This window comes from Mesocricetus auratus, unplaced genomic scaffold (genome assembly GCF_017639785.1).
Source record: "Mesocricetus auratus isolate SY011 unplaced genomic scaffold, BCM_Maur_2.0 contig_3097_pilon_obj, whole genome shotgun sequence".
Lineage (NCBI taxonomy): Eukaryota > Metazoa > Chordata > Mammalia > Rodentia > Cricetidae > Mesocricetus > Mesocricetus auratus.
In genome coordinates, this window is record NW_024429452.1 from 1,759 (window position 1) to 28,225 (window position 26,467).

At 39.4% G+C, this 26,467-nt stretch overlaps 1 protein-coding gene across 7 annotated transcripts; it reads left to right on the forward strand.

The window, feature by feature from the left end:
• The first annotated feature begins 431 nt into the window (after positions 1-431).
• On the forward strand, positions 432-26,234 carry LOC121137982 (pyruvate dehydrogenase (acetyl-transferring) kinase isozyme 3, mitochondrial-like). Of its 7 annotated transcripts, XR_005875231.1 has the most exons (8): positions 432-768; positions 1,508-1,602; positions 3,304-3,387; positions 6,155-6,304; positions 11,888-11,978; positions 18,931-19,047; positions 24,349-24,420; positions 25,449-26,234. XR_005875231.1 is itself a non-coding variant. In XM_040740838.1 (3 exons), the coding sequence occupies exons 1-3, from the start codon at positions 663-665 to the stop codon at positions 24,375-24,377; spliced, it is 252 nt and encodes an 83-aa protein (XP_040596772.1). In that variant the 5' UTR covers positions 456-662; the 3' UTR covers positions 24,378-24,382. The 7 variants fall into 7 exon arrangements, 1 of the variants encoding a protein (XP_040596772.1); XR_005875230.1 differs by lacking the exon at positions 11,888-11,978 and having other exon boundaries at positions 437-768; XR_005875232.1 differs by lacking the exon at positions 6,155-6,304 and having other exon boundaries at positions 439-768.
• Positions 26,235-26,467: the final 233 nt, after the last annotated feature.

Genomic DNA, 26,467 nt, shown 5'->3' on the forward strand with positions numbered 1-26,467 from the left:
GAGTTACTTCCATTTAATTCTGTGCTAAGGTACCAGTATTGTTGGAGGGAATGAAACAAACCATGTAGTTAAGAGGAAAAGAATTTGAAAAAGCATTGGACTGCAAGGAACAACTTAAAGCCGAGCAGTCAGCTGATCCGAGGAGGGCCTTCCCAGAGAGGGGCCTGGGGTTCGAAAGGTCTAGGGCTGCGCTAAATATCGTGTTTCAGGGCGTGGGCTCCCGGCGTCCTCCAGGTCTCCAAGTACCTTTTGGTCTTGGAAGACCAGATCCGGGGAGGGAAAGACAACAGGCAGGTTTGCGGAGAACAGGGTAAGACCCACGAGCGAGGGCGGGAGGTTTGGGCGTGTTACCGGGGCTTTAAGAAAGCTTTGGCGGCGGCGGCAGCCAATCAGCGGCGTGCGCGTGCCCCTCGCGCCCCTCACAGCCCACGAGCGCCGCGTACGTGCGGCGGCAGGCCCCGCCTCTTCTGGGCGGAGCTCAAGAACCCGCGGGCAGCGGGCCACGGCCGCCTTACTGCCTCTGGTGCTTGTTTAGGTGCTGAGGCGGCGACTGCGCTGGTGGCGCCAAGGCCGAGCCCCAGGTGGAGGTGAACCTCCGCCGGCGCTGCCTCCCTGCAGCAGTCTGGGACGTCTCGGCGGTTCTGCGCATTGCCGGGGTGAGGATGCGGCTCTTCTTTCGGCTGCTCAAGCAGCCGGTCCCCAAACACATCGAGCGCTACTCCCGCTTCTCTCCATCGCCGCTGTCAATCAAACAGTTCCTGGACTTCGGTGAGTGTGACGCCTTGGGGCCAGCTGCCCCCAAGGCCCGAGGGAGTGAGGGAGTCACCATTCCCCCCCCTCCAGTCCCGCCTGCTGGGCTCTTCAGCCTCAATGCAAAGTCCATGGGAACCGCCTGGTGGGTGATGGGGATTCAAGCTTGGGATGCTCCTGGAGCTGAGGTTTCGGGTTTCAGGAGGTGGAGGGCAGGGCCTGACACCCATACACCCAGCTTCCTCCAGGGACTCTCATCCCAGTTGAAACTCCTCAGCCGTCCAACCTTTCGTTAGATCTAACTTGACTCAAACCGCCCTGTCCTGAAAACTTCGAAAGATCTCTTAAACGTTTTTTATTTTTAGAGTTTTTAATGGTTGGGTAAGACGTGTTTAGAAACACCTTGAGGTTGAGTAAATCCTGCAGTGGCATTTTGTTCCTTTTCTGCTGTGAGGTGTTGGGTTGCCTGGAGTGGCAGGACTTAGAACAGTCTCAGTCGTGGCCTGCAAATGCCTTAGATGTTGGGCAAGAGCTGACCTGTGGGCTCCTGGCCACAGAGCAGGGGTTCTAGGACAGCTCCAGCCTAAGGGTGAGCACCTTTGCTTGGTGTCCCTGGCACTCTGTTGGCAGCTGAGCTAGTACTTGGTTTACATGGGTTGGGGTGAGAAGGGAGAGGACCCAAATAAAGTCTGAGGCCTAACTTAGATGGGAATAGATTCCACCACCTTCCATTAACTAATCAATCCTGTTTCCCCAGAGGATGCCATTCCAACACCAGCAGGCTGAATGCGGTTGTGAAACACCTGAAAATAAAACAAAAATGGAACTCAGCATTGCCGAAGGAAAATCAAGGTGACTTAGGCTCTCAAAGCCAAGCTCTGTTTAAATCTTTTGACTTAAAAATGTCATGGGATGGTGTCAGTTGTGTATAAAAAGTGAAAAATTGGTAGAACCTTCTGGGAAGACCAGCTATACAGAATGTGATGTTGTCTATAATTGGGGGAAACATACAGGATAGAAAGAGAGGTTTAGGTTAAACATTTAAGGCGATGCCAAATTACATTTTAGAAATCAAGCTGCCAAAGTTAGATGATGGTCTAAGATGAGGCAGAAGTTGGTCTTTAAATCCTAAGTTTCATTTTCAAAAGCTTTTCAGTAGTTGAACCCTACTCTCTCTGCCTCTTTCTTGCTACTTGTAAATTTTATTCTTAAACATTTATTTGTGTATATATTTGGGTTTGTGTGGTTACACGTGTCATGGTGTGGCTGTAGAGGTCAGAGGACAACTTGGAGTTAGTTCTCTCCTACTGTGTGGGTCCCAGAGATCAAACTCTGGTGGTCAGGCTTGGCAGAAAATGCCTTTACTCGCTGCACTTTCTAGCCCCACCCTGCTTGTAAAGTTTTAGAGGTTTGAGGCAGGTCCTGACTTAACAGCTTAGAATGAAAATGTTGCTATTGTTATAAGTAGGTATGTTATTCTAACTTAGGGTATAGAGATTATTGTGAACATAGGAAACCTTTGTTAGGGTAAATTGAGACAAATTCTCAGTAAAAAGAACACAAGGAATCTTGGTCACTCCCACATTCAGTGTTTGTGATAGTTGGTATAGTGTGCCTGAAATTGCAGTTAATTTACTTCTCTGGCAACTAGTATCTCCCATGTTAATAGGCATCTTGGCAAGGATGTTATTTGAGTAGGAAAGTTACAGTAGGGAATAGTGTTGTGGTGGATAATTTATAGGGGGAGTATCTAGAAATAAATGTTCACCATTTTAAAAGCATTGAGGTCAGTGGTTTGGGGCCAGGGCCTCATGCTCTGAATTTCTGGTGTTAGTTGTGTACGGGTGGGATGGAGGGCACTGGTATTTTTAGAAGACCCCAGGGTCATTGTAAAGTATCATCTGGGTTAAAAACTTAACCGAGTTGCACTTCTGACTGATCTGCTGTCCCCCTTTCATCTGTGTGGAGTATTTGTTTAAACTTTTTAAAGTAAGAATTTCTTGACTTATATCTTTACTGGAAATTCAATCTGCAAGAATAACAAGTATTCTAAATGGAGTATCGTTTCCAAGTGCAGGATTTTAAAAAACCAGACAACAGATATCATTATATGTTCTTTTTCAGCTCACAGTGACAGTTACATGGTTCCAGATTTAAAAAATGCAAAAGGACCAAGGCAGAAAAGGCTTTAAAAAAAACTTCTGTTAACTAGTCTTGCAATCTTTGTATAAGTTGCAGCTTATACTTTAATTTGTATTGCTTTTTAAACTTAATACAAAAGAACTTACCTTATATGTACATGTAAACTTTCTTTTCCTTTCTGTGACTTTTGAGAATTCACATGGGCATAGTATAATTAGACAACTCACAGTTGATGGCTTGTGGGATGTTTCTAGTGTTTGCTATGACAAGAACTACAGTGAATTGTGTTCATTGTAATTTCACGCATGTCTGAGTAGAGATAGAAGACAAATTCCTAAAGGTGACCTTGCTACATCAGGAAGGATGCACATTTGCAGTTTTTGATAATTGTGAGCAAATTCCTTTTCATAGGAGATGTCTACCTACTGGAAGTTTCTGAGACAGAGTGCCTGTTTTCCTGTACAGGTTTTGCTACATGGTTGTCACACTTAATAGGTGAGAATCATGTTTACATAGAAACTTTTTCTTGGCTTTTCATTATGGAAGATTGTAAAAATAAAAGTAGAAGGGATAGTTTGATGAACTCTTGGGTCATTTATATTTGTATATGTTTGCATATGCAGGCTGTTAGGTTTACTTTACTTATCAAAGTTAGGTTTGTTTCAGAAAGACAATTTTTACTTTTTATCCAGTAACACTATTCTTTTGAGTTAACTTTCTTTCAAGATTTGGTATATTCCTATTAAACCTTCCATGGGAATCTATGGTATTGGTCTCTGTATATAACACATTCTTATTGCCTTCTCCCATCCCTATCAACCCCCACACCACAGTCCCTTTCCTAGATTCATGACTTTTGGTTTGCTTTTATGTTCCATTTAATTGAACCAGAGCTGTCTGTGTGACCATTGAATTGGAGCTTAGTAGTACCTTATTTATTTATTGAGACAGAGTCTGGAAACCTCTGTGTAGACAAGGCTGACTTAAACTCAGGTTTGCCTGCCTTTGCCTTTTAAGTGCTAGGACTAAAGATATGTGCCACCATGCCCAGACTATTTGTTTGTTTGTTTGTTTATTTATTTATTTATTTTGGACACAGTCTCACTTTGTACTCCAGGCGAGTCTTGAACTCACAGTCCTCCTCCGTGGTCTTCTGAGTGCTGGGATTGCAGGTGACGATTACATGCAGCTTTGATAGTAGTGTCTTAATGGTTTTCCTTTATTTCTTGATTTTCATTTTTATTCTCCACCCTTCCCCAAACCTTTATTTTAGATAGAATTTTATTTTGCTAGAACTCACCATGTAGGTCAAACTGGCCTTGGATGCTTAGTGATTCCTTTGTTTCCAGTTTTTGAGTGCTGAAATTACTGGCATGAGGTACCATGTCTTGCTTCCACCCTCTTCTGGTTTATTTGGTTAAATTTATTTAATAGTTTCATGGCTTTGATCTTCCAGTTCATGCTTACCTAGCCTTTAATATGTCTCTGACATCCTTGTATCAGTTTGTACTTTTTCTTTTCTTTTTTAAAACAAGTAGAGTCCTAGTTTCTTTTTGTCATTGCCTTTTGTTTCAGGTTTTTTCTATTTTTAATTCTATTTTAATTTTATGTAGATGTTTTACCTGCATGTATGCTTGTTCACCCCTTGCTTGCCTGGTGAACACAGAGGCCAGAAAGGGAATTCAGATCACTTGGAATGGCAGTTACAGACTGTTGTGAACCACTATGTAGGTGCTGGGAATTGAACCTAGGTCCTCTGGAAGAGCAGCCAATGCTCTTAACTGCTGAGCAATTTCTCCAGCCACTTTATTTCAGTTCTTAAAGCTTAAGGCTGGCTAATCAGTGCTTTAGCTGCTGATATGTGTATTTGAACCTTACCCCCATCTTTTCTGTATCCTGGAAGATGTTTATTCTTTTATTAATGAAGGTTAGCTTGAGAGTGTTGAAACTTCCATTGTAGGTTTATTCTGTATATTAATTGTTTTCAGTTTGTTGAATGATTATAGAATGTTTTCTAGGTTCTCTGACTTTCTGATGTTTGCACTGTGTGTGGTCATTTCTTGTGAGTGTTCCTTGAGCAGCAGAAATAAGGCTGTTTTCTCTTCCCAGGTTACAGAATTTATATATATATATACCATATTGTTATTTAGGATTTTTATACATTGTTAAAAACTCACAGAAATTGTTGTTGATCAAATAAGAAAAGTTAAAGTCTTCAAATTTGATTCTATTTTCCCATATATGTCTTAGGTTTTTGTCATATGTTGTTAATGTGATCCTTAGTGCTTATTAACTGTCATGTCCTCATGGTAAATTTTTGCTTTTAGCATCTAGTTCAATGCTTTTTGGTCTGGATTCCAGCCTTATTTGATGTTGAGATCTAGTTCCCTATCTTCCTGTTTGCATTCTTATTTTGTTTTTCTGAATTATTTTGCTTTAAGTATTTCTCTAAAGTTGGTTTTTCTTTGTAATAACTTTTTATTTATATGGTAGTTTTATCAGGAATATACTTATTGGTACAAATCAATAGATCTGTCATACATAATGGTCGTATCTGTGATTTTTCCCTATTGTTTTTAATGCCTTTATTTTTCTCCCTGTCACATAATTTATTGTTTTATTTTACCATATTATTTTAACTAATACTTAGTTACTTAATTTCTGTAATTTTTAAAGATTATTTTATGTGTGTAAGTATTTTGCTTGCTTACAATGTGCTTGGTACCCTCAGAGGTCAAATGAGGGGTCAGATCCTCTGAAACTGGAGTTAAGGATGGTTGTGAACCACTGTGTGGGTGCTTGAAATAGAACCTGGGTCCTTTGCAAGAGCAACAAGTGCTCTTAACTGCCAAGCCATCCAGCCTCCACCTCATATCTTTAGACTAAATTTTCCTTTGTCCAATTATGGTCACTGCCTGCTAGCCACATGGACCTCTTGAGCAGTTGAAATGTGGCTAGAGTGGCTGAGAAACTTAATCGACCTAATTGCACTTTAACAGACTTGATTAAGTTCACTTTAAAATTGTGTTGTGTGGGAGTGTTTAGATGCATGTGTGTATATGGTGTGGAGGCCAAAGGACAACTTTAGCTCTCCTTCCTTAGGAATTAACAACTTTGTTCTTTGAGACAGGGTCTTTCACTTGCCTGCAATTCACCAGGTATGGCAGAGAGCCAGTAATCTGACTGTCTCTCTCCCTCCAGCATGAGAATTACAAGTGTAAGCCACCATGCCTGACTTTTTGTTGTTGCTTTTGTTTTCAAGACAGGGTTTCTCTGTACTGCCCTGCCTGTCCTGGAGCTAGCTCTGTAGACCAGGCTGGCCTCAAATTCACAGGGCCTGCCTCTGCCTCCCAAGTGCGAGATTAAAGGTGTGTGTTTCTGGGGATGGAACTCTGGTTCTCATAGTTGTGAGGTAAGTGTTTTACTGACTGGCTTATTGCAGCCCTCAGTTAATTTCAAGTATGTTTAAAATAATTTGGAAATAAGAATTTACCTTGACAAGTATAAACTTTATGGCATCTAGTTATATAGCTTCTAAATTGTGATATGCTATACATGTATGATACATAACAGATATCAAGTAATTAACATGAAACCAGTGAAATATCTCTTTTTTGAGGTGCTGGAGATTGAATCTGGAGCTTTGTGTATACTAGGCCAGTGCTCTACCACTGAGATATACTCTATAGCATTCATATTGATTATATATAAAAATACTTACACATGTCAGGATAAACAATATTAATAGTCTTAACTATTTTATACTAACATAGCTGTGAAGAAATTTCAAATTATATGTGTAGTTCATATTTCATTGGACAGTGTGACATCAAATAGGATGTTAATTTCTTAGTAAGAACACTGTAATACCATATTTTATGTACAAAAGAACATTTATTGGTTTTACTTCTTAATATAGCTGTTGGGGAAGGGAGTTTGAGACAGGGTTTCTCTGTGTAACACTTCTGGCTGTCCTGGAACTCATTTTTTACATCAGGCTGGCCTCGAACTCATAGAGATCCCCCTGCCCCTGTCTACCAATTGCTGGAATTAAAGGCATGTGCCACCACACCTGGCTTAATATAACTCTTACACGTTTTTATCCTATTTTCTTTTTTTGTAAAGTCTCTGTATTTTGGACTAATGTATTGTCTGAATGGCTGTTAATATTATGGTGGTTCTTAGACCATTTGTACAATCCTTCAGTTCTGTCCCTTAAGTATTGTTTCTTTGAGTCAAAATCCTCTTAGTGATTTTGCCTTATGCCTTTGTTGTCTTGTGATTTAAAAAAGGCCAATTTGGACTGTCATGCAGTAATTAAAGATACATTCTTCTGAATGCTGAGTGAGTTGGTAGGAAACAGTTTACATTTTCATTAGGACTTGTTTTTCATCTTTAGTCTCACTCTGTCTATTTCTGGTCCTCTCATTAGCCACTTTTGTACCCTCCCTGCACACTTCTGTTTATTTCTCAGTTACGTTTACGTAGCTTCACTTGTAATAAAGGTATTTTTGTTCCTTTTCCCTTTATCTTGTCTTAACTCCCCCCTTTCCAGAGTGTGGATGCTTTCTTCTGTGTAACTTCTCGGCTTCCTCAGCTCAGTTTCCTCTCTACACAGAAAGCATGGAAGCTCCGTAAATGACATGGAGGTCATTACACATTCCATCACTTGCCTATAATTTCTCCACATAAAAATACAGCATCTCCCAAATAAGACCACCAGAAAGCAGTTGTACAAACCTCCTCTAGCTTTTCATAGAACTGCATGCTTTGATATCTACCCTAAACACATCAGCTCTGCGAATCCTGCAGGGTTAGCTGCTGGAAGGCAGCAGCCAGTTCCCATGTTCTTGCTATTCTTGAGGTTTAAGGGCCCAGGTGCCTTCTGTTGGCTTTTGAAAGTATTTTAAGACTGTTACCCACTGGGACATTGACTTCGGTGACAAATTCCTACTCTCTGCCAAGTTTCAGGTTTTTAAGTCATCTTGCTCTTCGAAGTTTGATTACCAGTGGACAGAACAGTGATTTCACTCCTGGAAAAGCTGAAAGGTGTTAGTCAAAGATTGTGTTAGGAAATGGGGAAACAATTTCATCCTTTCTGAATGTGTTTATTCTGCTCCTTTACAAGTGCACAGCAGATCTTTTATGTAAGTACAAAAGGTCTGATGCTATGAGGGATTGCCAAGAATTAGACGAACTTGTTTAGAGACAGAAGACAACTATTTAGAATTAAAAGGGAAGGGAAGAAGATAGTTTAGGGTCTGGATATTGTACTTAGCTTGTTGCACGCTGGTCATTGTTTAAAGAACTAGCCTTTAGGCCTTTGTGATCTGATAAGGCTAGGTTTCCATAGGACCTAATTTATTAGGCTTTGGGACATCTTAAAGCATCTAAAATTGTTGTTCCGACTTTGCTCCTTTTACAGTACTTGAGTATATTTCATGTGCCCTATTAGTTTATTATTATCATTATCAAAGGTAACAAATTTTTTGTACCATTTTCATATATATCCTGTTGTACTGTTCTTCTTCCCACTACCTTAACCCTGCTAGCCTCTGTCCCTTCTCCATCTTTCATGTCACATGTGTTCTATCTATCACCCATCTTTTTCTCTCTCCTCCTCATGGTCCCCTTTATAGTTTCATGACTTACACACACCCCTAGCATCTGCATACAGGGAAAACATTATTTTTTCTTTCTCTTAATGTAATTTCCAGTTGTATCCATTTCCTACAAATATCATGATCTCACTTTTCTTTATGGCTGATTAAAATATAACCACTTTCACTTTTCTTTATATTATATGTGTATTAAATTATTTTGCTTTAGTGATAATTCTATCTCAGAGTTGGGTAAAAAAATTTGGAATACATTTGTCTAAGAATTTCTTTGATCAGAGCCTGTTTTTTTCTCATTGTTTTTTAGTTAGTAGAGTATCTTTAGAGTCACAGCAAAATTCTGCAAATACAGAAAGTCTAGAGAGTGCCCTTGTATCTCCCAAACACACATCCTTTGCTGCCTTCAAAGTCCTGTACCAGTATGGGGCCTTGAGGAGCTACCAATATCCATTGTTACAACTAATAAGCCATCATCATCACTAAGAGCCCATTGTTTACACTAGAAATTGTTGTTTGTGTTAACTCTGAGTCTTGCCCCCTTTTTCTAAATAAAGCTTTACTGGAGCATAGATATGCTCATTTATTACGTCTGTATCTTTGGTTTCCTTGACAACAACAGAGTTGAGTTGTTGCCTATGGCTGTGTGTATGGTTTACAAAGTCAAAAGTGCTTATTGTTTGGTTCTTTAAAACAGGTTTGACAGCGCCTGGTCTAAGGCAATTCAGCTTCCTCTTTAAAGAGTGGGCAACATTGCTCTTAAGCCGTGTTTAAGTGATAAAGCTGTTTGTCCTGTATCCTGCTAACACTCCTTATCTGGAATGTGACATTTTGGGTGGCCCAAACTTTTCTAGATAATCCTGTAGTTTACTTATGGAGTGTCTTATTACTGAATAGGATTTCCATATGAATGACTTGGAAAGATTTTATAGGTTTAATTTACAAAACTGTCAGTAAAATTTACGTGTACTTGTTTCTCTACAGGGTTGCCAAAATGAGGTTTTGTGATTTTAATTGTAATGCCTAACGTAGGAACTACAAGGTTTTTTTTTTTTGCCTGATTGGTCATATTACCTGCATTTTTGTTCTGCAGAAAGTGTTTCAACATTAAATAACTTGAATATGGGTTTTCCATCATTTGCATGAATGAATTCCTTATATGTTTTTGTGTTGGTAGTCAATAAAGAACATGATGACTAGCACAGCATCAAAAATATGCCAATGAGACTGGGGGTAGGCCACCTGTTATTCTCATGCTTTCCGTCTTTGTCATGTAAATTGACATTGAAACTAGCATTGAGCTATCTTTTTATATGCTTTTAGGGCTAATCTCCCTTTATATGTCTTTTCCTAGCAGAGCTGAGTTGGGCCATGTTAGGTATCCTTCCTTTCTCTTGTTTTTCCAAGATAGGGTTTCATTGTATAGCTCTGGCTGTCCTGGAACTCACTGAGATCTTCCTGCCCTTCTGAGTGCTGGGATTAAAGATGGGTGTGCCACCATGCCAGACTCCTTCTTATGTCTTAATGAGAACCTTGGTCTTGATCATTGGTTCATCTTTTCTCTAAGGTTGTACCTTGTGTCATAATGAATGGCATAAAATTGTAGTAAACAAATTATTTTACTCAGGTGAATATTGATATATTCTCTTTAATTGAACACTTTGGTGCTTTATTTCTGACAGCTATGATTTTACTTCCATTCAGTGTTAATCTGGGATTCTACCATAACATTTGCTTTACACCTGTGATGTCTTGTTTCTTATTTCTGCTTGGAGGTTAGTATACAATCGTCTTACTGTTTGGGAATAAATGATCACCTCTTTTACATTTACCCACACCATGAAGTTTGATATTGCCTCATGTGCTAGTCAGAAAACAATAGAGCCCTTTGAAATTTGTGGCATATCTATCTTTTTCCAACAACTGTTAAATATTTTGATGGATATGAGCATGTGTGAGCTCCTGTATGATTGTAGGCATCTCAGGCTTCTCTCTGAATTTTTCTTGGATATGCTCTAGGAATGGAGAAATGTGTGCTTTAGTTTGGTAGCAGGTATTTCTTGATAACCCTACTGGTTTTATACTGGTTGAGTTAATTTTTTCCTGATTCTGTCAGTTAAATAGAAAGAGAAGTGTCCATTGTTCTGTTGCTATTCCTCTACTTGTCAATAATGTACTCAAGGCGATAACTTTTTGGAGCAACCCCTACTTGGAGAAGGCTGCTTGCCACACACTGAATCCCTTATTCTCTAGAAATTGTCCTTTCTGGACACTACCCATCTTTGGCTAGTGCTATTTACCCACTGTAGCTGTCTCTGGCCAGTGTACTTAGTCTTCTTTCTGTTTGAAGTCTGAGCTTGGCTTCACTGAAACGTTCCAGTAGAAAATTAAAGTAGGCTTATATGATAACTGGAAAAGATTCAGTAGATGCCACCAACACGTGGTATAAAATGTGGTGCCATTTGAGTCTCACAAAAGCCAAGCCCACTTTACAAATTAGGAAACAATTTCTGAGCAGGTAGAATATCATGTGCAGTAGGGGTAGAACTGGGTTTCTGTTTGTCTAGTCATCCTACCTTTTCTTCATAGCTTAGAATGATGGTTCTGGATTGGGTATGAGTGAAAGTGGGGCAAAAACTTCAACAAGTGCATCGCCATCACTTGTCACACATTAAGAAAAGCAGCCATACTCATTGTAAAGTATGGCCGATTTTCTTAATGAAAATTTGTTCAGTTTTTATGCTTTCCATTTGGGGTCATCTAAAAGAGAAAGGGGAGAGAGGAGAGGCATGCAGACTAAAGATTTCTGTGGTCAGTTTTGTATGAAGCTGGAAAAATAAAACTCAAACATGAAGATAGACTAAAATGTATAGGTAGTTAGAATAATTTTGAATGCATAATAGTGGTTATTTGAGCCTGAGGAATTCATTTAGTTGTATATAATTAGATGCTAGTTTGTGGTTCATGGTTCTCAGTCATAGCTGGTCAAGAGGAATCAACTTGGGAGAGCCTTTAAACTGCTCTGTCTCTTTTGAGTAAAATGGGTGATTACAATGTGCTCCAGGAGTTTTTTTGCTCAAGCCCAGGGGTTTAAAAATTAACTTAAGGGGACAGAGCCCATGGGCGCTGAATGTTAACACTTAAGTTACTGTGGAGTCTTTTCAGCATAGTTGATGATTTGGGGTTTGGAATGAAACAAGAGTTGAAAAGCATTAGAAAATTGCTAAGGATAGTTATTTCCTTTGAGGGAGTCATATATAAACAAGAAGTTAGAACAAATACATATTTATGTAAAATTTGTGAATTGTGTGACTTTATAATATTTTTTCTGCTGTCCCTGCCTCTTTTTTAAAGGTTTTAAAATAAAGGTTCTCTTTTAGGAATGTACGAGGTATTCCTCCAATTGCCCTTTATTTAAAGTGTCATCAGACATGTTCTGGATGGAGAAGACACAGAAGAACACATATGGACGTGTGTACTTACACCTTCTCTCTTCGACTTTATTTTCTTTCCAGGGTTATCTAAGAATTTCCATTAGTAGTCAAACTGAGTGTATGCTATAATGGGAAACCATAGGGAAACAAACTTAAATCTTCCCTTTTTATATTCAGTGGAAACTTGAGCTTAAAGACCATCTATAGCAGTGGTTCCCATCCTTCCTAATGCTGCAACCCTGTAATACAGATCCTCATGTTGTGATGACCCCCTCCCAACCATAACATTATTTTCATTGCTACTTCATAACTTTAATTTTGCTACTGTTATGAATTGTAATGTAAATGTCTGTGTTTTCTGATAGTCTTAGGTGACCCCAATGAAAGGTTTGCTTGACCCCAAAGGAGGCGTGACCCACAGGTTGAGAAACACTAATCTATAGTCTCCCATGTGTTACACATGAGATTGTAGAAGTCCTGAGTAATGGAGGGATTGTCCCAATCCTCAGTCAGTTATTGACATAATATTTTGATGGCTTCTTTCAAACTATGAAATGTTTTTTTTCTTAGAAGGGCAAGTGAACTTACATTTCTGTACACTGTCAGACTAACTATAGTTAGTGACAGGGGTAGCTATGATTTTCAACATCATATGAAGTAGATACTCCCATTTCTTGTATGAAGCCTAGATGGTTTACATCTCTTAGCTAAGCAAACTTAGGGACAAACCCATGGATAAAATGAAGGAAATTGAGCTTTTAAACATCTGCTTATTGTTTCTTTTATGCTGGGTGGTAGTGGCACATGCCTTTAATCCCAACACTTTGGAGGCAGAGGCAGGCAGGTCTCTGAGTTTGAGGACAGCCTGGTCCACAGAGTGAGTTCCAAGACACAGAAACCTTGTCTTAAAAAAATAAAAACAAACCAAAAAAACAAAAACCTCTGCTTTTTTTCAGTTGAACATAATGTGCCATTTCTCCACATGTAATTCTTTATAGCAAACATTGTCTCCGTAAGTAATTTAGGTTTCTCTAAATTTGTTCTGATAAACAGTTAGAAAATGGAATAATTCTAGAAATTTCTTTATCATTTCAGAACTGTCAGGTTAGTGCCTCCTCCATTTTTTAAGTTGAAATAGTTCTTCTGATCCCACTTGTTAGTTTGTTGAATTGTCTCTGGTAATAGGAGAAATAGTATTTAGATTTACACCCAGGTCTTGATTTGGGGGAATCTGTCAACCATGTGGACTTGGGAGAACTGCTTAATCCTAACACACTTAATGCCCTTTTCTACAAAATAGAAATGATGGCATTTAATCATTAGGTTGCTCAAATGTGCCACACAAGGCCTGGTATATGGTAGGTACTCAGTAGATGTTGTTTATGGCTCTGTCATAAATTCATGGCACAACATTTTCTGTATGAAGCTGGCTTCTAGCTAAGAATGAAAGGTAGATAGGAAGCTCTTAACCGTGATTGTTATTTTATTTCAAGTTTGTGGGCTAAAGGTCTCTGCTGTGCTAACTGATCATTTGCCAAGGAACAGAGATACCACATTCAGGTTATTTGTGCTATCTATTATGGCTGACTTTGAACTCCTTTATTCACTGTAGTCATTCACTAAACGTTTTGCCTCAGTGAACCTCAGAAATGGGTATCATGTGGCCTTTACCTAAATATTTCTGCTTCCATGACAACAAGGCATCCTGTACTCACCAGTTTACCGTTAGGACTATAGATCTATAATCTTCCAGACTTAGATTGATGTGGGTGTATGGTGGCATTGGCTGCCTAGTGATAGTTACATGGCTCTAGCTCAGGGGTTCTCAACCTGTGGGTCACTACCCCTTTCGTGGGTGGGGGTGGGTCAAATGACCTTTTCACAGGGCTAACCTAAGAAGATCAGAACACACAGATATTTACACTACAATTTATAACACTAGCAAAAAAAGCTGTATAGAGCCAAGCAAACCATAGGGCTCTGAACATGAATAGTTATCTCCAACTCTCCAGGAAAGGACAGAATCTAAAAAACTAAGGTGGAGCTGAGTGGGAGAGTACATGCAGAACCCTAGCTTTAAATTTCCAGTACTGAAACCAGAAAGAAATGAGAAAATCAAAGGATCCTGAAACTAGGGGAAAGACAACCACTGTGAATGTATTAAAGCTTGTGACTTACATATGCTGGGTCAGAATTTCCCAAGCCTCATTGTTTCCTCTTTGTCATCTTCTAAATAGATATTGGGACAAATTTAACTGATGATATCAAATAAGAGGAAGCATGTAGAGAAATGTAGAAAAAAATAAAAATGACAATTAAGGAATGTAGAGAAGGCCATTAAGGGGGGAGGGATGAATGGTCAAAGATTTGGAAAGAACAGCTGGAAAAGACATGAAAAACAACCCCTTTGAGAGGACACTGATTAAAAACCATAGTTTTTGATACGTTTATCATAAAAATGGTTGCTAGGACCCCTTGATTTAAGCTAAGTATTCAACATCTAGGATAAAATACCTTTAATGTATATGAGGAAAGCCACAGAAAAGTTGTAAAAGTCAGGCATTTATTTTTAGGTTCACTAATTAGTGAACTAACTAAAAAGTTTTATGCTCCCATTTAAACTGCTCTATAATTAAGGTAGCTAAGTACAAAGAACGTGTTCTTGAAGCTACATTAGAGTATAGGAAGAAAAATTGGGATTTTTAAGCTATTCTGCATTAAGAACACAAACCTCTAAAAGCATTATAGCATCTTCCAAAACGTCACTGAGCACTATAGCAGGCAAGGTGCTGTGATTCTTGCTGTGTGGGACATCAAGACAAAATTTCTCTCCATGGGTTTGTAACAGTCTGATAATACAATTCCCATGAATCAAATACTTTCAGGAAACTAGTTCTCTTAGATTGTGTTCTGGATGGTGCAGATTTGACTGTTATAACATCCAGAACTTTCATTTTAAAATAGTAAATGGAACACTGAACACATGTTTATGCTTTTTAAAGTGATGTAGAGTTGTCAAATGAGCCTAGGATCACACTAGTCTAGAATCCAGTCATGCTCTGAGAACTGATGGTGCATATAGCAGACAATTTGATGTCACTGGCCATGGCTTTGAGCTGTTTTTCTTGATCATCACTAGGCATTAGTGATTGCTATTTAATGAACTCTACTTATAAGATTAAGGAATATATTGGTGTTCAGTGTTGAACATTAGCCTTCACTAAACCTCTGTGAAGAAGGTACTATTTTATGGATGGTTAAAATGAGATATAGAAGAGTAAAAAGTCTGAGTACTTAAGATGCAGACCCAAATCTAGCTCCAGTACCAGATTGTATTACTGCTGTTCTGTAGGGGGCCATACACTTTCATCTGAATCACAAGGTTCAAAACTTCTGAAAGTAGAATTTAAGTTTTGCCACTCATCTTATTCTTTGGCAGAATATGATTTGAGGTGACTTGAAATAATACTTTATTTTACTTGATGTAAATATTCATATATTTCACTGTAACTATATTATATCTGTATAGTGTTTCATATCACATAGGCATAGCATGTACTCTTTACTTTTTAAAAAAGATTTATTTATTATGAATACAGTGTTCTGCCTGCAGCATATATTCCTGCAGGTCAGAAGAGGGTACCAGATCTCATTACAGATGGCTGTGAGCTACCATGTAGTTGCTGGGAATTGAACTCAGGACCTCTGGAAGAGCAGCAAGTGCTCGTAACCTCAGAGCCATCTCTCCAGCCCCTACTCTTTACTTTTTAAAAAGTGGGGAAACTTTCAATTGTGGATCCATCTCGTCCCATGGCTTTTGGAGGAGAGACATGGACCTACTTGCTAGCTCTTGCATATCACAGACTTTTCTGTATCCTACGCCTGTGCTTCTAATCTCTTGCTCTTAAACAGCTGTAGACTGGGAAGATTTTTTTTGGTTTTACGAGACAGGGGTTCTCTGTATTGTTTTGGAGGCTGTCGGTCTAGCCTGGCCTCGAACTCACAGAGATCCGCCTGCCTCTGCCTCCCGAGTGCTGGGATTAAAGGCGTGCACCACCACCGCCCAGCTTAGACTGGGAAGTTTAAGCAGTAAATTTTTACTAGCTACCACCCCCTAAAATAAATCTCAGGTTTTTGAAGTTTTTAGTTCATACTGATACTCTCAGTTTCCTCATCAAGGGTATTTTACTTCTTCCCTGTTCCAGAACTTTCTTTTCCCTGTTAAGAAATTATTAATAATCTTTGTTAAAGGTGGTGTGGAGGTTTGAATGAGAATGGCCCTTGTTGGAAGTGGTGTGTCACTGGGGGCAGGCTTTGAAGTTTTAAAAGCCCATGCTATTCTCAGTGGCTCTCTCATTCTGCCTTGAGCTTGTGGATCCAGATGTGAGCTCTCAGCTATTGCCCCAAAGCCATGCCTGCCTGCCTACCTGCTGCCATATTCACTGCTATGATGGTCATGGACTCTAACCATTTTAAACCATAAGCACTGAATGAAATGCTGTTTTTTATAAGTTGCCTTGGTCATGATGTTTATTTTCACAGTAATAGAAAAGTAAGACAGGTAATAGGGAAAACTTTATTCCAGAGTAACCACTGCAGTGAGGTTTTATAGTAGAGGAGAGAGATTGGGCTCAGCTCCAAATGCACCACAGACAAGTGGAGATTTACAGCTCAGGAACAGTGTCTGCCTGTATGTATGTGTGGGCAGAGGGTCAGTGCTTGGGGAGATTCTTACTAGATCAACTAGACTCATTCTCAAAACTGCCTGGAATGTTTAGATACCTAAAATAGGGGGTGAGGAATTTGATCAATACCAAAGGAAACCAGACACCAAGGGCAGAGGACTTTTGCTAAAATGGCATAGCAAGGTTCTTGTTTCAGTTGTTCGAAGCAGGTCAGCATAGTGTAAAGTCTGGGCTGTTGAGAGAGAGGTTTCAGAAGAAGCTTGAGTGAAGGCTCGTCTTTGTCAGCCCACAGTGACATTTTCTGTGTGCTTTAACAAGTGCTGTTGACAGTGTATTTTACCAGATTCTAGACTATTATTTCTGGCCTGTGAAGACCCAGATTTATATTTTAACTTAGATAATACCTCAAAGGAGATTAAAATTAAATTATATAGATTAATAGGAATAATGTATATTTGAAGCAAAACTACCAGATTCACCTCTAGAAAGTAGTTGTTGGATGCTCATTTCTGGAGTATTACATGCCTTCCCTTCTCATTTTGGGTGGGTGTTTGGGGACTAACATATGCATCAGAGTGCTAAGGGGAAAGTGAAAGAATCATCCATTAAAGATTTACCTACCAAAGACCTTTAATATACTCTCTTAGAATGAAGAAAATAATGATTTAAGAGCAATCTTCATTCTAACTTGTTTAAATATGGAAACAGGATCCAGATTGGAGGAAGAAAAGATCCACAGATGACTTTCAAGAGTGGGTATTTTTGTTTCCAGCTTTATTTTGTAGAAAGGGAGAAACCAGAAGGCCAGTGAAAGCATTAGAAAATATTATGCATGAACCTCTCAGTTGCTGCCCTTTTTATATAGGGGAAAAATTAGGAGCGTTTGGAAGAGAAAAGCTTGGAGGGAAGCAGTGTTTCCCTTTCTCGGGCTTGGTCTTGGCTCATGCCAGAACAGCTTCCAGGGAGTGAGGAACATCAAGTGCCAGGGAGATGGGATAGGCTCTCAAGTGTCACAGGGTGGAGGACCAGGGTTACATGCTATTAATGTTGCTTTCACAAAGCCTGACCCCTGCCTTACAGATTAGGGCAGCTAAAGCTCAAAGGCATGGTAAAGCTTAGCCAATGTTTCACTACCCCAAGGTGGCTGACTTGGGACCAGAGGGTATTTCTGTCTCCAAAACTCATATCCTTTATTTCACACCTGTTCCCAGTCGTAAGTTTGTAACAGGGTTAGGGGTCTGCTCTGACCACACGACAGTTTGGAAAGGGCTCAGGTTCCCTCTTTTAGATGCCAGATGCCTCTTCTATCACCCTGCCTTGTTTATGTGAATGCACAACCAGCTCCAGAATATTCTCTGACCATGTGTTTCCTGTTACTTTTATCTTTATCTGATATCTGATCTATTTATATTAATGAAGTATCATATAATATTCAGTATGTATAATGTTAACATCGGGCTAAGCATATTTATCTCCTTTAACATTGGATCCTTTCTCCTGACAAACTTTCAATATCCTTCCAGTTTTTTGAAAGGTATGGTGCACAAGTGTTAGCCATATTGTACAGCATTATACCAGAACTTATTTCTTCTAACTTCAGCTTAGTAACTATTGATAAAATCTCACTCCATCCCTGTTGTCCCCAACCTCTAGAAGCCATCATTGTAGTCTCAATTTCTGCTATTCCACATGGGAGTGAGTTCACATGCTACTTCACTGAACTTCTGTATATGTTTTTCCTTCTTGGACTTTTCATAGTGGATCATTCACCTGGGAGTACATTGTAAGCTATTTCTTTGAGGCATAGTAGTCCCGTGCCTTAGAGTCCTTTGTGTGGAATCACAGAAATTCTGCTTCCAGGGTGGCAGAGCAGTGTGTTTCCTAAAGAAACATTGGAAGAATATTTACAGAATGAATGAATCATGTTGCCTCCCAGAAAACCACTATGAGCAGGAGCAGATTTACATGTTGTACTCTTTCTGTACTTGGAAATTTTTACACAGTGTTTATTTGAAAACAAACTCATTATATCCCAGGTCACTTTTATATTGTGGCCAGTTAACACTAGGTACATATTTGTATTAAGAAAAAAATGGCTTTCAAAGTTGCCTCTTGGAATAAATGTCTTTTTTTATCTTCTAATTAAATGGTTTTCTTAAACTTGCTGTTTCAGAGAATAAAAATTTATCTAGAAATTGTTACATTACTTAATTTTATTTTCCTGACCAGTAGTAATTCTGTTAACACAAGAACATTTTATGTTTCTCTGGGTTAATCTTATAGAACTTTTTCATCTCTTAATAGGAAGAGATAATGCATGTGGAAAAACTTCATATATGTTTCTGCGCAAGGAGCTTCCTGTACTACTGGCTAACACAATGAGAGAAGTTAATCTTTTGCCAGATAACTTGTTCAGAGTTGGTAAGTAAATGTTGTGATCACCCAACAATGCTTGGAGCATTTTGGCATTGGAACCGTTTTCCACACAAGTGTAGATACTGCCTTTCTGAGAATGAGTCATCCAGGATAGCTGAGTTTTCCTTGCATTTAAAAGATTTCTTTTAACTATTCATTTTAAAACTGGCCAGTTGGTGGTGCACACATATAATCCCAGCACTTGGGAAGCAGAGGCAGGCTGGATCTCTGTGAGTGTGAGGCCAGTCTGGTCTACTAAAACAAGTTCCAGGACAGCCAGAGCTGTTACACAGAGAAACCCTGTTTCAAAAAAAAGGTTTCATTTTAAAACTGTTTAATGAAAATATCTTAAACCATAAGATATTGTCTTAACTTTTTGGTTTTTTCTCTTGTTATAGATATGGTTGCTTCATTGGAAAAAAATTAGGAAATAATATAAAGGAATGTCATTGCAGTGGCCAGGTATCAGTGGATCCACTTTCATCAAAAAAAATTGAGGCAGTGTTTCATGTATCTCAGACTGGCCTTGAATTCAGTTTGTAGCCTAGGTGACCTTGCATTTGAGATTCTCTTGCCTCCTGAGTGTTAGAATCCCATGCCATGTCTAGTTACTGGGGATTGAAGCACAGCTTTGGCAGTATAGAGTGCTAGGAAAGCACTCCATCAATTGAGCTACATGCCTAGCCCATTTGCTCTCCTTTGGATAGGGAGAAATTGCCTCTTTTGTATCTTCCATGAAGGAAATGTTTGAATAGTCAAATCATTTACAGGGGAACCTCGTATGGGAAAATATCAGTTCCATGCTATGCTGTTGCATCTGCCCTATGAAAGATCTTATAGGTCTGATCGTAAAGCACGTGTTCTCTAGCAGAGGGCGTGGAGTTTGTGTTGACTTTCCTCCCTGAGTGAGATCACTGAGCGGGCGGCTGTAAGAAAAGGTGGTGTGGTTTTCGGCAGGGCTTGCATGTTTGGTCTACTCTGCTATGAAAGCATGGTGAAAGTGTCTGGAGAAAGCTGGAGGACTGTAGGGACCATGTGGCATACACGCTGCTAATCGGGAGCAGGGGCAGGAAATGCTGGCTGTGGTCTTGTACTGTTCCTTGATGGGTGTCCTTGATGGTACAGAGAAGCAGGAAAACATCATAAGAAAACCCCAGGAACTGGGAAACTAGCTTGAATTCAGAGAGTGTGGTGGCCTGGCTACTGATATAGAATGGACATACAATGGCCATTTGTCAAAAATAGGAAGTTCTTCTGGGCACTATTTTATGCTATGGCCTTGCATGCTCTAGGGATTGACCTAACTTAGTGACTGGGAATGCAGAAATGATAGACACACATACAGAAAAGCTGGAATCAAGTAAGCTGTGCATTCTGGTAGAGTTGCATCACTATCATCCCTGAATCAAGAGCTGTATTTATTGTTTACAGGAGTTTAGCTCCAAGTTTAGCTGTTCTAGGTAGGAGATCTCTGTAGGGGAACAGTCTTAGGGTGTAAATATCTGGGATGAAGAAACTTCAGTGGGGATTTTCTGTATACACTGTAAACATCCACACATGGAGCAGGGGATGACACTGCCATTTCCATGGGTCTGAAGCATTGGCATCCTTGAAGTGGCCACACTTGTGTCAACAACATGTATTCATTCAGGACTTCATCTGATACTTACACATTTACTGGGGACTTCCTCCACTACCCACAGTTTTAGATGGTCTTAGAAGTTCATGTCTGACCCCCTGTCCAGAAAAGAAGCAAAAAGCTCCTGACTATGAGGATACAGTTTTTAGGTTGCAGGAAATATCAGAGAAAGAATGACTGTGAATTTGATACCATAGGTACATTCTGCTCTGAACTCACGCCCTTTTTTTTTTAGAAGGAAGGAACAACAAGTATTTGTTTATGAGACTTCTTTATTGCTTCTAAACCATCATTGGAAATTTTGCTGTAGAAAGTGGAAGTCACTGTCAGGGACCATTGAAAATTTTGCTGTAGAAAATGCAAGTCACTGTCAGGGACCATTGAAAATTTTGCTGTAGAAAGTGGAAGTCACTGTCAGGGACCACTCTGTTGAAGATCCTAAGTAGGCAAGGTCAAGTCCTTTGATCCAGGAGGTGGTGGGAATAAGGCAGTTTCCATTGTTATGTAGCAGTTACTTCAGGAGCTACAAAGTGAATTGCTGTCTCTGAAATGTTTTCCAACATTAGCCAATTCTCTGCTTCTCCAGACATTAGCTGAGTGTTCAGAAACTCTGTTCAATCCTAATACTAAGTATGAGAAGTCAGCACAGAGCCCACAGTTTAGGGGCTCAGCTCTCCAGGACTGACACTACATCTCAGGTGCCATGCCCATACTTTTGACTGACTGACTGTACATTGAGTTTCCATGACCCTCTTCTGAGGTTTGATAATTTGCTCAAGTGAGTCACAGAATTCAGGAAGGCACTGTTTATATTTACAGGTAGATTGCAAAGGCTACAATTCAGAACCAGCAAAAATGGTAGAAATATGTATCAGACAAGATGCTGCTGAAGCTTTGTAACGTCCATGCTTTCTTTGAGTGTGCTCTGTTGGTGCTTCCAGGTGCTCAACACAAAGATTTCAGAATATCCTAATTCAGGAGTTTTTATAGAGTTTCATTCCAGGCCCTCATGCCTCCAGAGAGGTTGGGGATTAGACCCAAAGTTCCATCTCCCCAGTCACTTGCTCGTTATTTTGATCAGGATCATGATGACACTGTGTAAAGGCCCCACCGTAAGTGACATCATTAGAATAACTCAAATGCGAGCAATAGATGCTGCTTTTAACTAACAAAAGATACTCCTGCCACTCTGTAAGTTTGAAAGGTTAGGAACCTTCTCTTTTATAATTCATGTTCTCTTTCCCACCTTGAAGGGGAAGAGAAATATTAATACATGTATACATGTATGTGTGTATATTATATGACATACACATGCATGAAAGAAATGTGAAAGTTGTCAGGGAGTTACTAAGGAGGATTTCCTTTGCATGGTTGCCTGTTAGTGAGTAGCACAAGAGTCTGGGTCTACAAGCTTGTACAAAGGTCACTCCAGCCTTACAAAGAAAGTTCTTCTGTAAGGCCATCTTGCCAGTAACTGTTCAACCTCCAATAAATTCCACCCTTATTTTTAATCCTTAGAACCCACAGTTACTGTTTTCAAAGATTTGATGTGATCATTTTTTTTCTTTAAAAGCTCCCTTACTGGGCTGGAGAGATGGCTCAGAGGTTAAGAATGCTGTCTGCTCTTCCAGAGGTCCTGAGTTCAATTCCTAGAAACCACATGGTGGCTCACAACCATCTATAATGAGATGTGGTGCCCTCTTCTGGCCTGCAGGGATACAGACAGAACACTATATACATAATAAATACAATCTCTAAAAGAAAAACACCCTTGCTAACCAGGCAGTGGTGGCACACACCTTTAATCCCAGCACTCTGGAGGCAGAGGCAGGTGGATCTCTGTGAGTTCAAGGCCAGCCTGGTCTACAGAGCGAGTGCCAGGATAGGTTCCAAAGCTACACAGAGAAACTCTGTCTCGAAAATCAAAAGAAAAGAACAGTTATCACTAAAAGAAAAAATAACAACTATGACTCCCATCCTTTTTTATATAACGTATTTAACTTTATTTTATGTACATTGGTGTGAAGGTATCAGATCCCCTGGAACTGGAGTTACAGACAGTTGTGAGTTGCCATGTGGTTGCTGGGGATTGAACCCAGGTCCTTTGGAAGAGCACTCAGTGCTCTTAACCACTGAGCCATCTCTCCAGCCCCTCTGTGGATAACTCTTGTTTATCACTGATAATACTTCCTAATAGGTAACACTTGTTATAATTTTACTAATTGTCTTAATAGTGCTCCTGTTTTTTTAAAAATTCTGTCTTGATTTAAGAATGTAGTTTAGGATCATATATTTGTGTTACTGTCATTTGCTTTATAGGTGAGCTGTATGTGGGACAGTGACTATGCCACTGCTCCCTGTAGTCTTTCTGCTCTCTTTTCACACTGTGAATCTTAGTATAATGGTGGCTTCGTGTACATGTATAACTTTTCTCTTTAGAGGATTGCTCCCTTTGGAAAGGACTAGAGGCCTGCCCAACTTTGCTCATGTGTGGCACATGTTATTAAGCCTCAAGAATTATAACATACACATTTTTTCTTTTTTTCACATTTTTTCTTATATTGACCCTTATTGAGAAGTATCATGATCAATCCAGAATCTTTTTCTGACCTAACATGTATTTCTCTAATACATATTGATGAAGTTAATTTTACTCTGAGAAGGAACCTTTTTGTATTCTTGCTGTATACTTCAGGATCAAAACGGCATTTCTTAAAATGTTAGGTTCTTTTTGCCAGGTGTGGTGGTGCATGCCTTTAATCCCTGAATTCAGGAGGCAGTAGCAGGTGGATTTCTATGAATTCAAAGTCATCCTGGACTACATGTTGTGTTCTATGTCAGCCAAGGCTACATAGGGAGATCTTGTCTCAAAAAAAATTATGAGTTTCTGGAGAGTTGGCTCCATGATTAAGAGCATTGGCTGTTCTCCAAAGGACCTAATTTACCCAGCACCCACATGGTAGCTCACAGCTGTCAGTAATTTGAAGATCTGACACCCTCACACAGACATACATGCAGGCAAAACATCAGTGTACATAAAATAAAAATAAATAAATAAAAAATAAATAAATGTACTTTTTGAGTAAGCAAACAGTACACTTGGAATATTAGTTAGGATGCATTTGTAATAGCAGATGATGCAGCTGAACCTTGCTTGTACAACTAGAAAGGCCAGTCATAGGATGAACATTTCCTGTTAGTTTGAATCAGAGACCATGAAGCTATCAAAGCTATGGTTTTATAGTGTTGGCTTTGTTTTCAGGTGAGCTTCCCTCCAGGTGGCACACTGCCTTTAGCGTTACAGATTTTCTGTTCATATGGCACACTTAACAAGAGAAGTCAGTTTCTTTCTCAGAGACCTCCAGCAAGTCTTCTGTGTACTTCTTTCAGCCTGACTCGAGGCATGAGGCCTATTCCTGAATCAGTCTCTGTGTTCAGGGATGCACACAATTCATAGGAACTTGGGACTGATGAGTCATTACTGACAAGAGAAAAAGATCTCCCAGAGAAAAATGGAGCTGCTTACATGCTTTGGAGGGATCAAATTAGCCCGACACACTTGAGCTGTGTATGGGATGGGGTAAAGCTTGGGTGAAAACATGGGGTACTCTTATGAAAAGGGAAAGGATGGTAGACAGGCAGCTAATGTGGTGACTCTTCTGTTTTAGGTACATGCAGAGCTTCCTTGAACTTTTAGAATATGAAAACAAGAGCCCAGAAGACCCACGGGTTTTAGATAAGTAAGTATGGTGCAGTTTACCTGAAAGTAAAACTATCTAGGCAAAAGAATATTTCAATTAATGGAACTCGTGCTTTGGGACACAAGAATTGTAATTCAGGGCTGGGGAGATGGCTCACTTGTTAGTACCTAACATACCTGCACAAGTGAGAGGCCCTGTTTTGACAAATAAGGTAGACAACTGACCTAACCTGCCCCTCAACATGTATGTGCATGAGAATTTGTGTACTCACATTCTAGCATGCATACACCCACACATACTACACATACATCCGAGAACACAGAAAACTAGAATTCACACAAACGTTTTAATTTTGTTGTGGGTGATGACATTATTGGATTTGTTTCATTAATATGGCACAGTATACAAAGAATAATAAAACTTTAGTTAATACTTTATGACATAATTCTATGACATAATTCTTAATATATTTAGTCAGGGTGAAGTGGACACCAGCTTAATAGAAGCATTGTAGTGAATGTTCCATCTAGTGGTAGTTTTAAGAATGCAATAGCGTCCTTATATCCATGAAGTATACATGAATTATCTACCTAATCCATTGATTTAAAACATACTTCATAATGGGGTACTAAGAGTACGTCTCAGGAAACTGTAGTGATTTTGTTTTGGAGAAGCATAAAAGTAAGTGAATGTGTGTGTGTGTGTGTGTGTGTGTGTGTGTGTGTGTGTGTATTTATACAAAACCTAAATTCTGTTGATGTCACTATGCACAAAGACTACTGAATTCTCATGTTACTGGAAAGTATTTCTGTTTTCCAGCAAACCATAGCTGTGAGTAGGGGTTTTCCCTCAAGAGAAATTAAGTATCTCCACCATAATTTCTTCCTGTTTTGGGTATATACAGTGAATGCTCATGGTAATCTGTTGTGCTGAGAACTTTCTTTTATTGTAAGTATAGACTTAATCCATATAATTGTAAGACAGACACTTGACTTGGACTGTTCCATGAAAAGAACTAGGGAAACGCTATACTACACAAACAACCTTGGAACATTTTTTTCCACCAGGTCTCGAATTCACAAACAAGGAAATATGGAGTTCAGAAGTTTAGAAGCATGTTCTCCAGGATGTGACACTGCATAGGAGAGCACCTATAAGTTGTGGTTCCTTTTCCTTAGTATACTGGTTCTTCCATTGTACCGCAATGCCAAAACAGCTAGTTCTAGCCAGGAGAAGGTTTAGTTGTATTTTCTGTGATGGATCTGTGAAATATGAAAAGTTCAATGTTAGTAAAGGAAGAAGTGAAAGGTGAGATAGTGTCCTGGTAACAGCCCTTTCTGTTCAGAGAGAAGTTACATGGGCCCACTACCTGGGGGGGTCATCTATGTAAATCACATTGATCATCATGAAGGAGATAGAAAAGCCCGGGAGGATAGGGAGGTATTCTGAGAATTAATCCATTAAAGTAAGCCTCTTCCCTTCAAGTAAAGATGTTTCTGCACTATAATGAATTGTTTTATTTTAATTTATAAATAGATACATTGGAAAGAGGTATATTAAGAAAAATTATCCATTGTAATATTTCTTGTGAATAATTGTGAACTTGGGCTTTTTGTTTTGTTTTGTTTTTGAGACAGGGCCTCACTGTGTGGTTCAGGCTGGTTTTGCACTCAGAGATCTGCCTTTCTATGCCTCCTGAGTGCTAGGACTAAAGATGTTAGCTACATCATTTCTTCTACCCTTCTACCCTAAGCATTCATATTGCATGAGTGTGAAGTCTATTGTTTTTGTTTGTTTAGTTCTTTTTTTTTTTGGTTTTTCAAGACAGAGTTTCTCTGTGGCTTTTGAGTCTGTCCTGGAACTAGCTCTTGTAGACCAGGCTGGTCTCGAATTCACCCAGATCCGTCTGTCTCTGCCTCTGCCTCTGGAGTGCTGGGATTAAAGGCATGCACCACCGCCGGCTTAGTTTGTTTGTTTGTTTGTTTTTGAGATGGAATTTCTCTGTGTAGCCCTAGCTGTCCTGGAACTCATTCTGTAGACCAGGCTGGCCTTAAACTCACAGAGATCCACCTGCTTCTGCCTCCAG

Coding starts and splice junctions, on each gene's coding strand:
- LOC121137982 (XM_040740838.1), top strand. CDS start 663: ATGCGGCTCTTCTTTCGGCTGCTCAAGCAGCCGGTCCCCAAACACATC. Junction 769..18,930: donor CAAACAGTTCCTGGACTTCG/GTGAGTGTGACG, acceptor ATCTCTTAATAG/GAAGAGATAATGCATGTGGA. Junction 19,048..24,348: donor AGATAACTTGTTCAGAGTTG/GTAAGTAAATGT, acceptor CTTCTGTTTTAG/GTACATGCAGAGCTTCCTTG.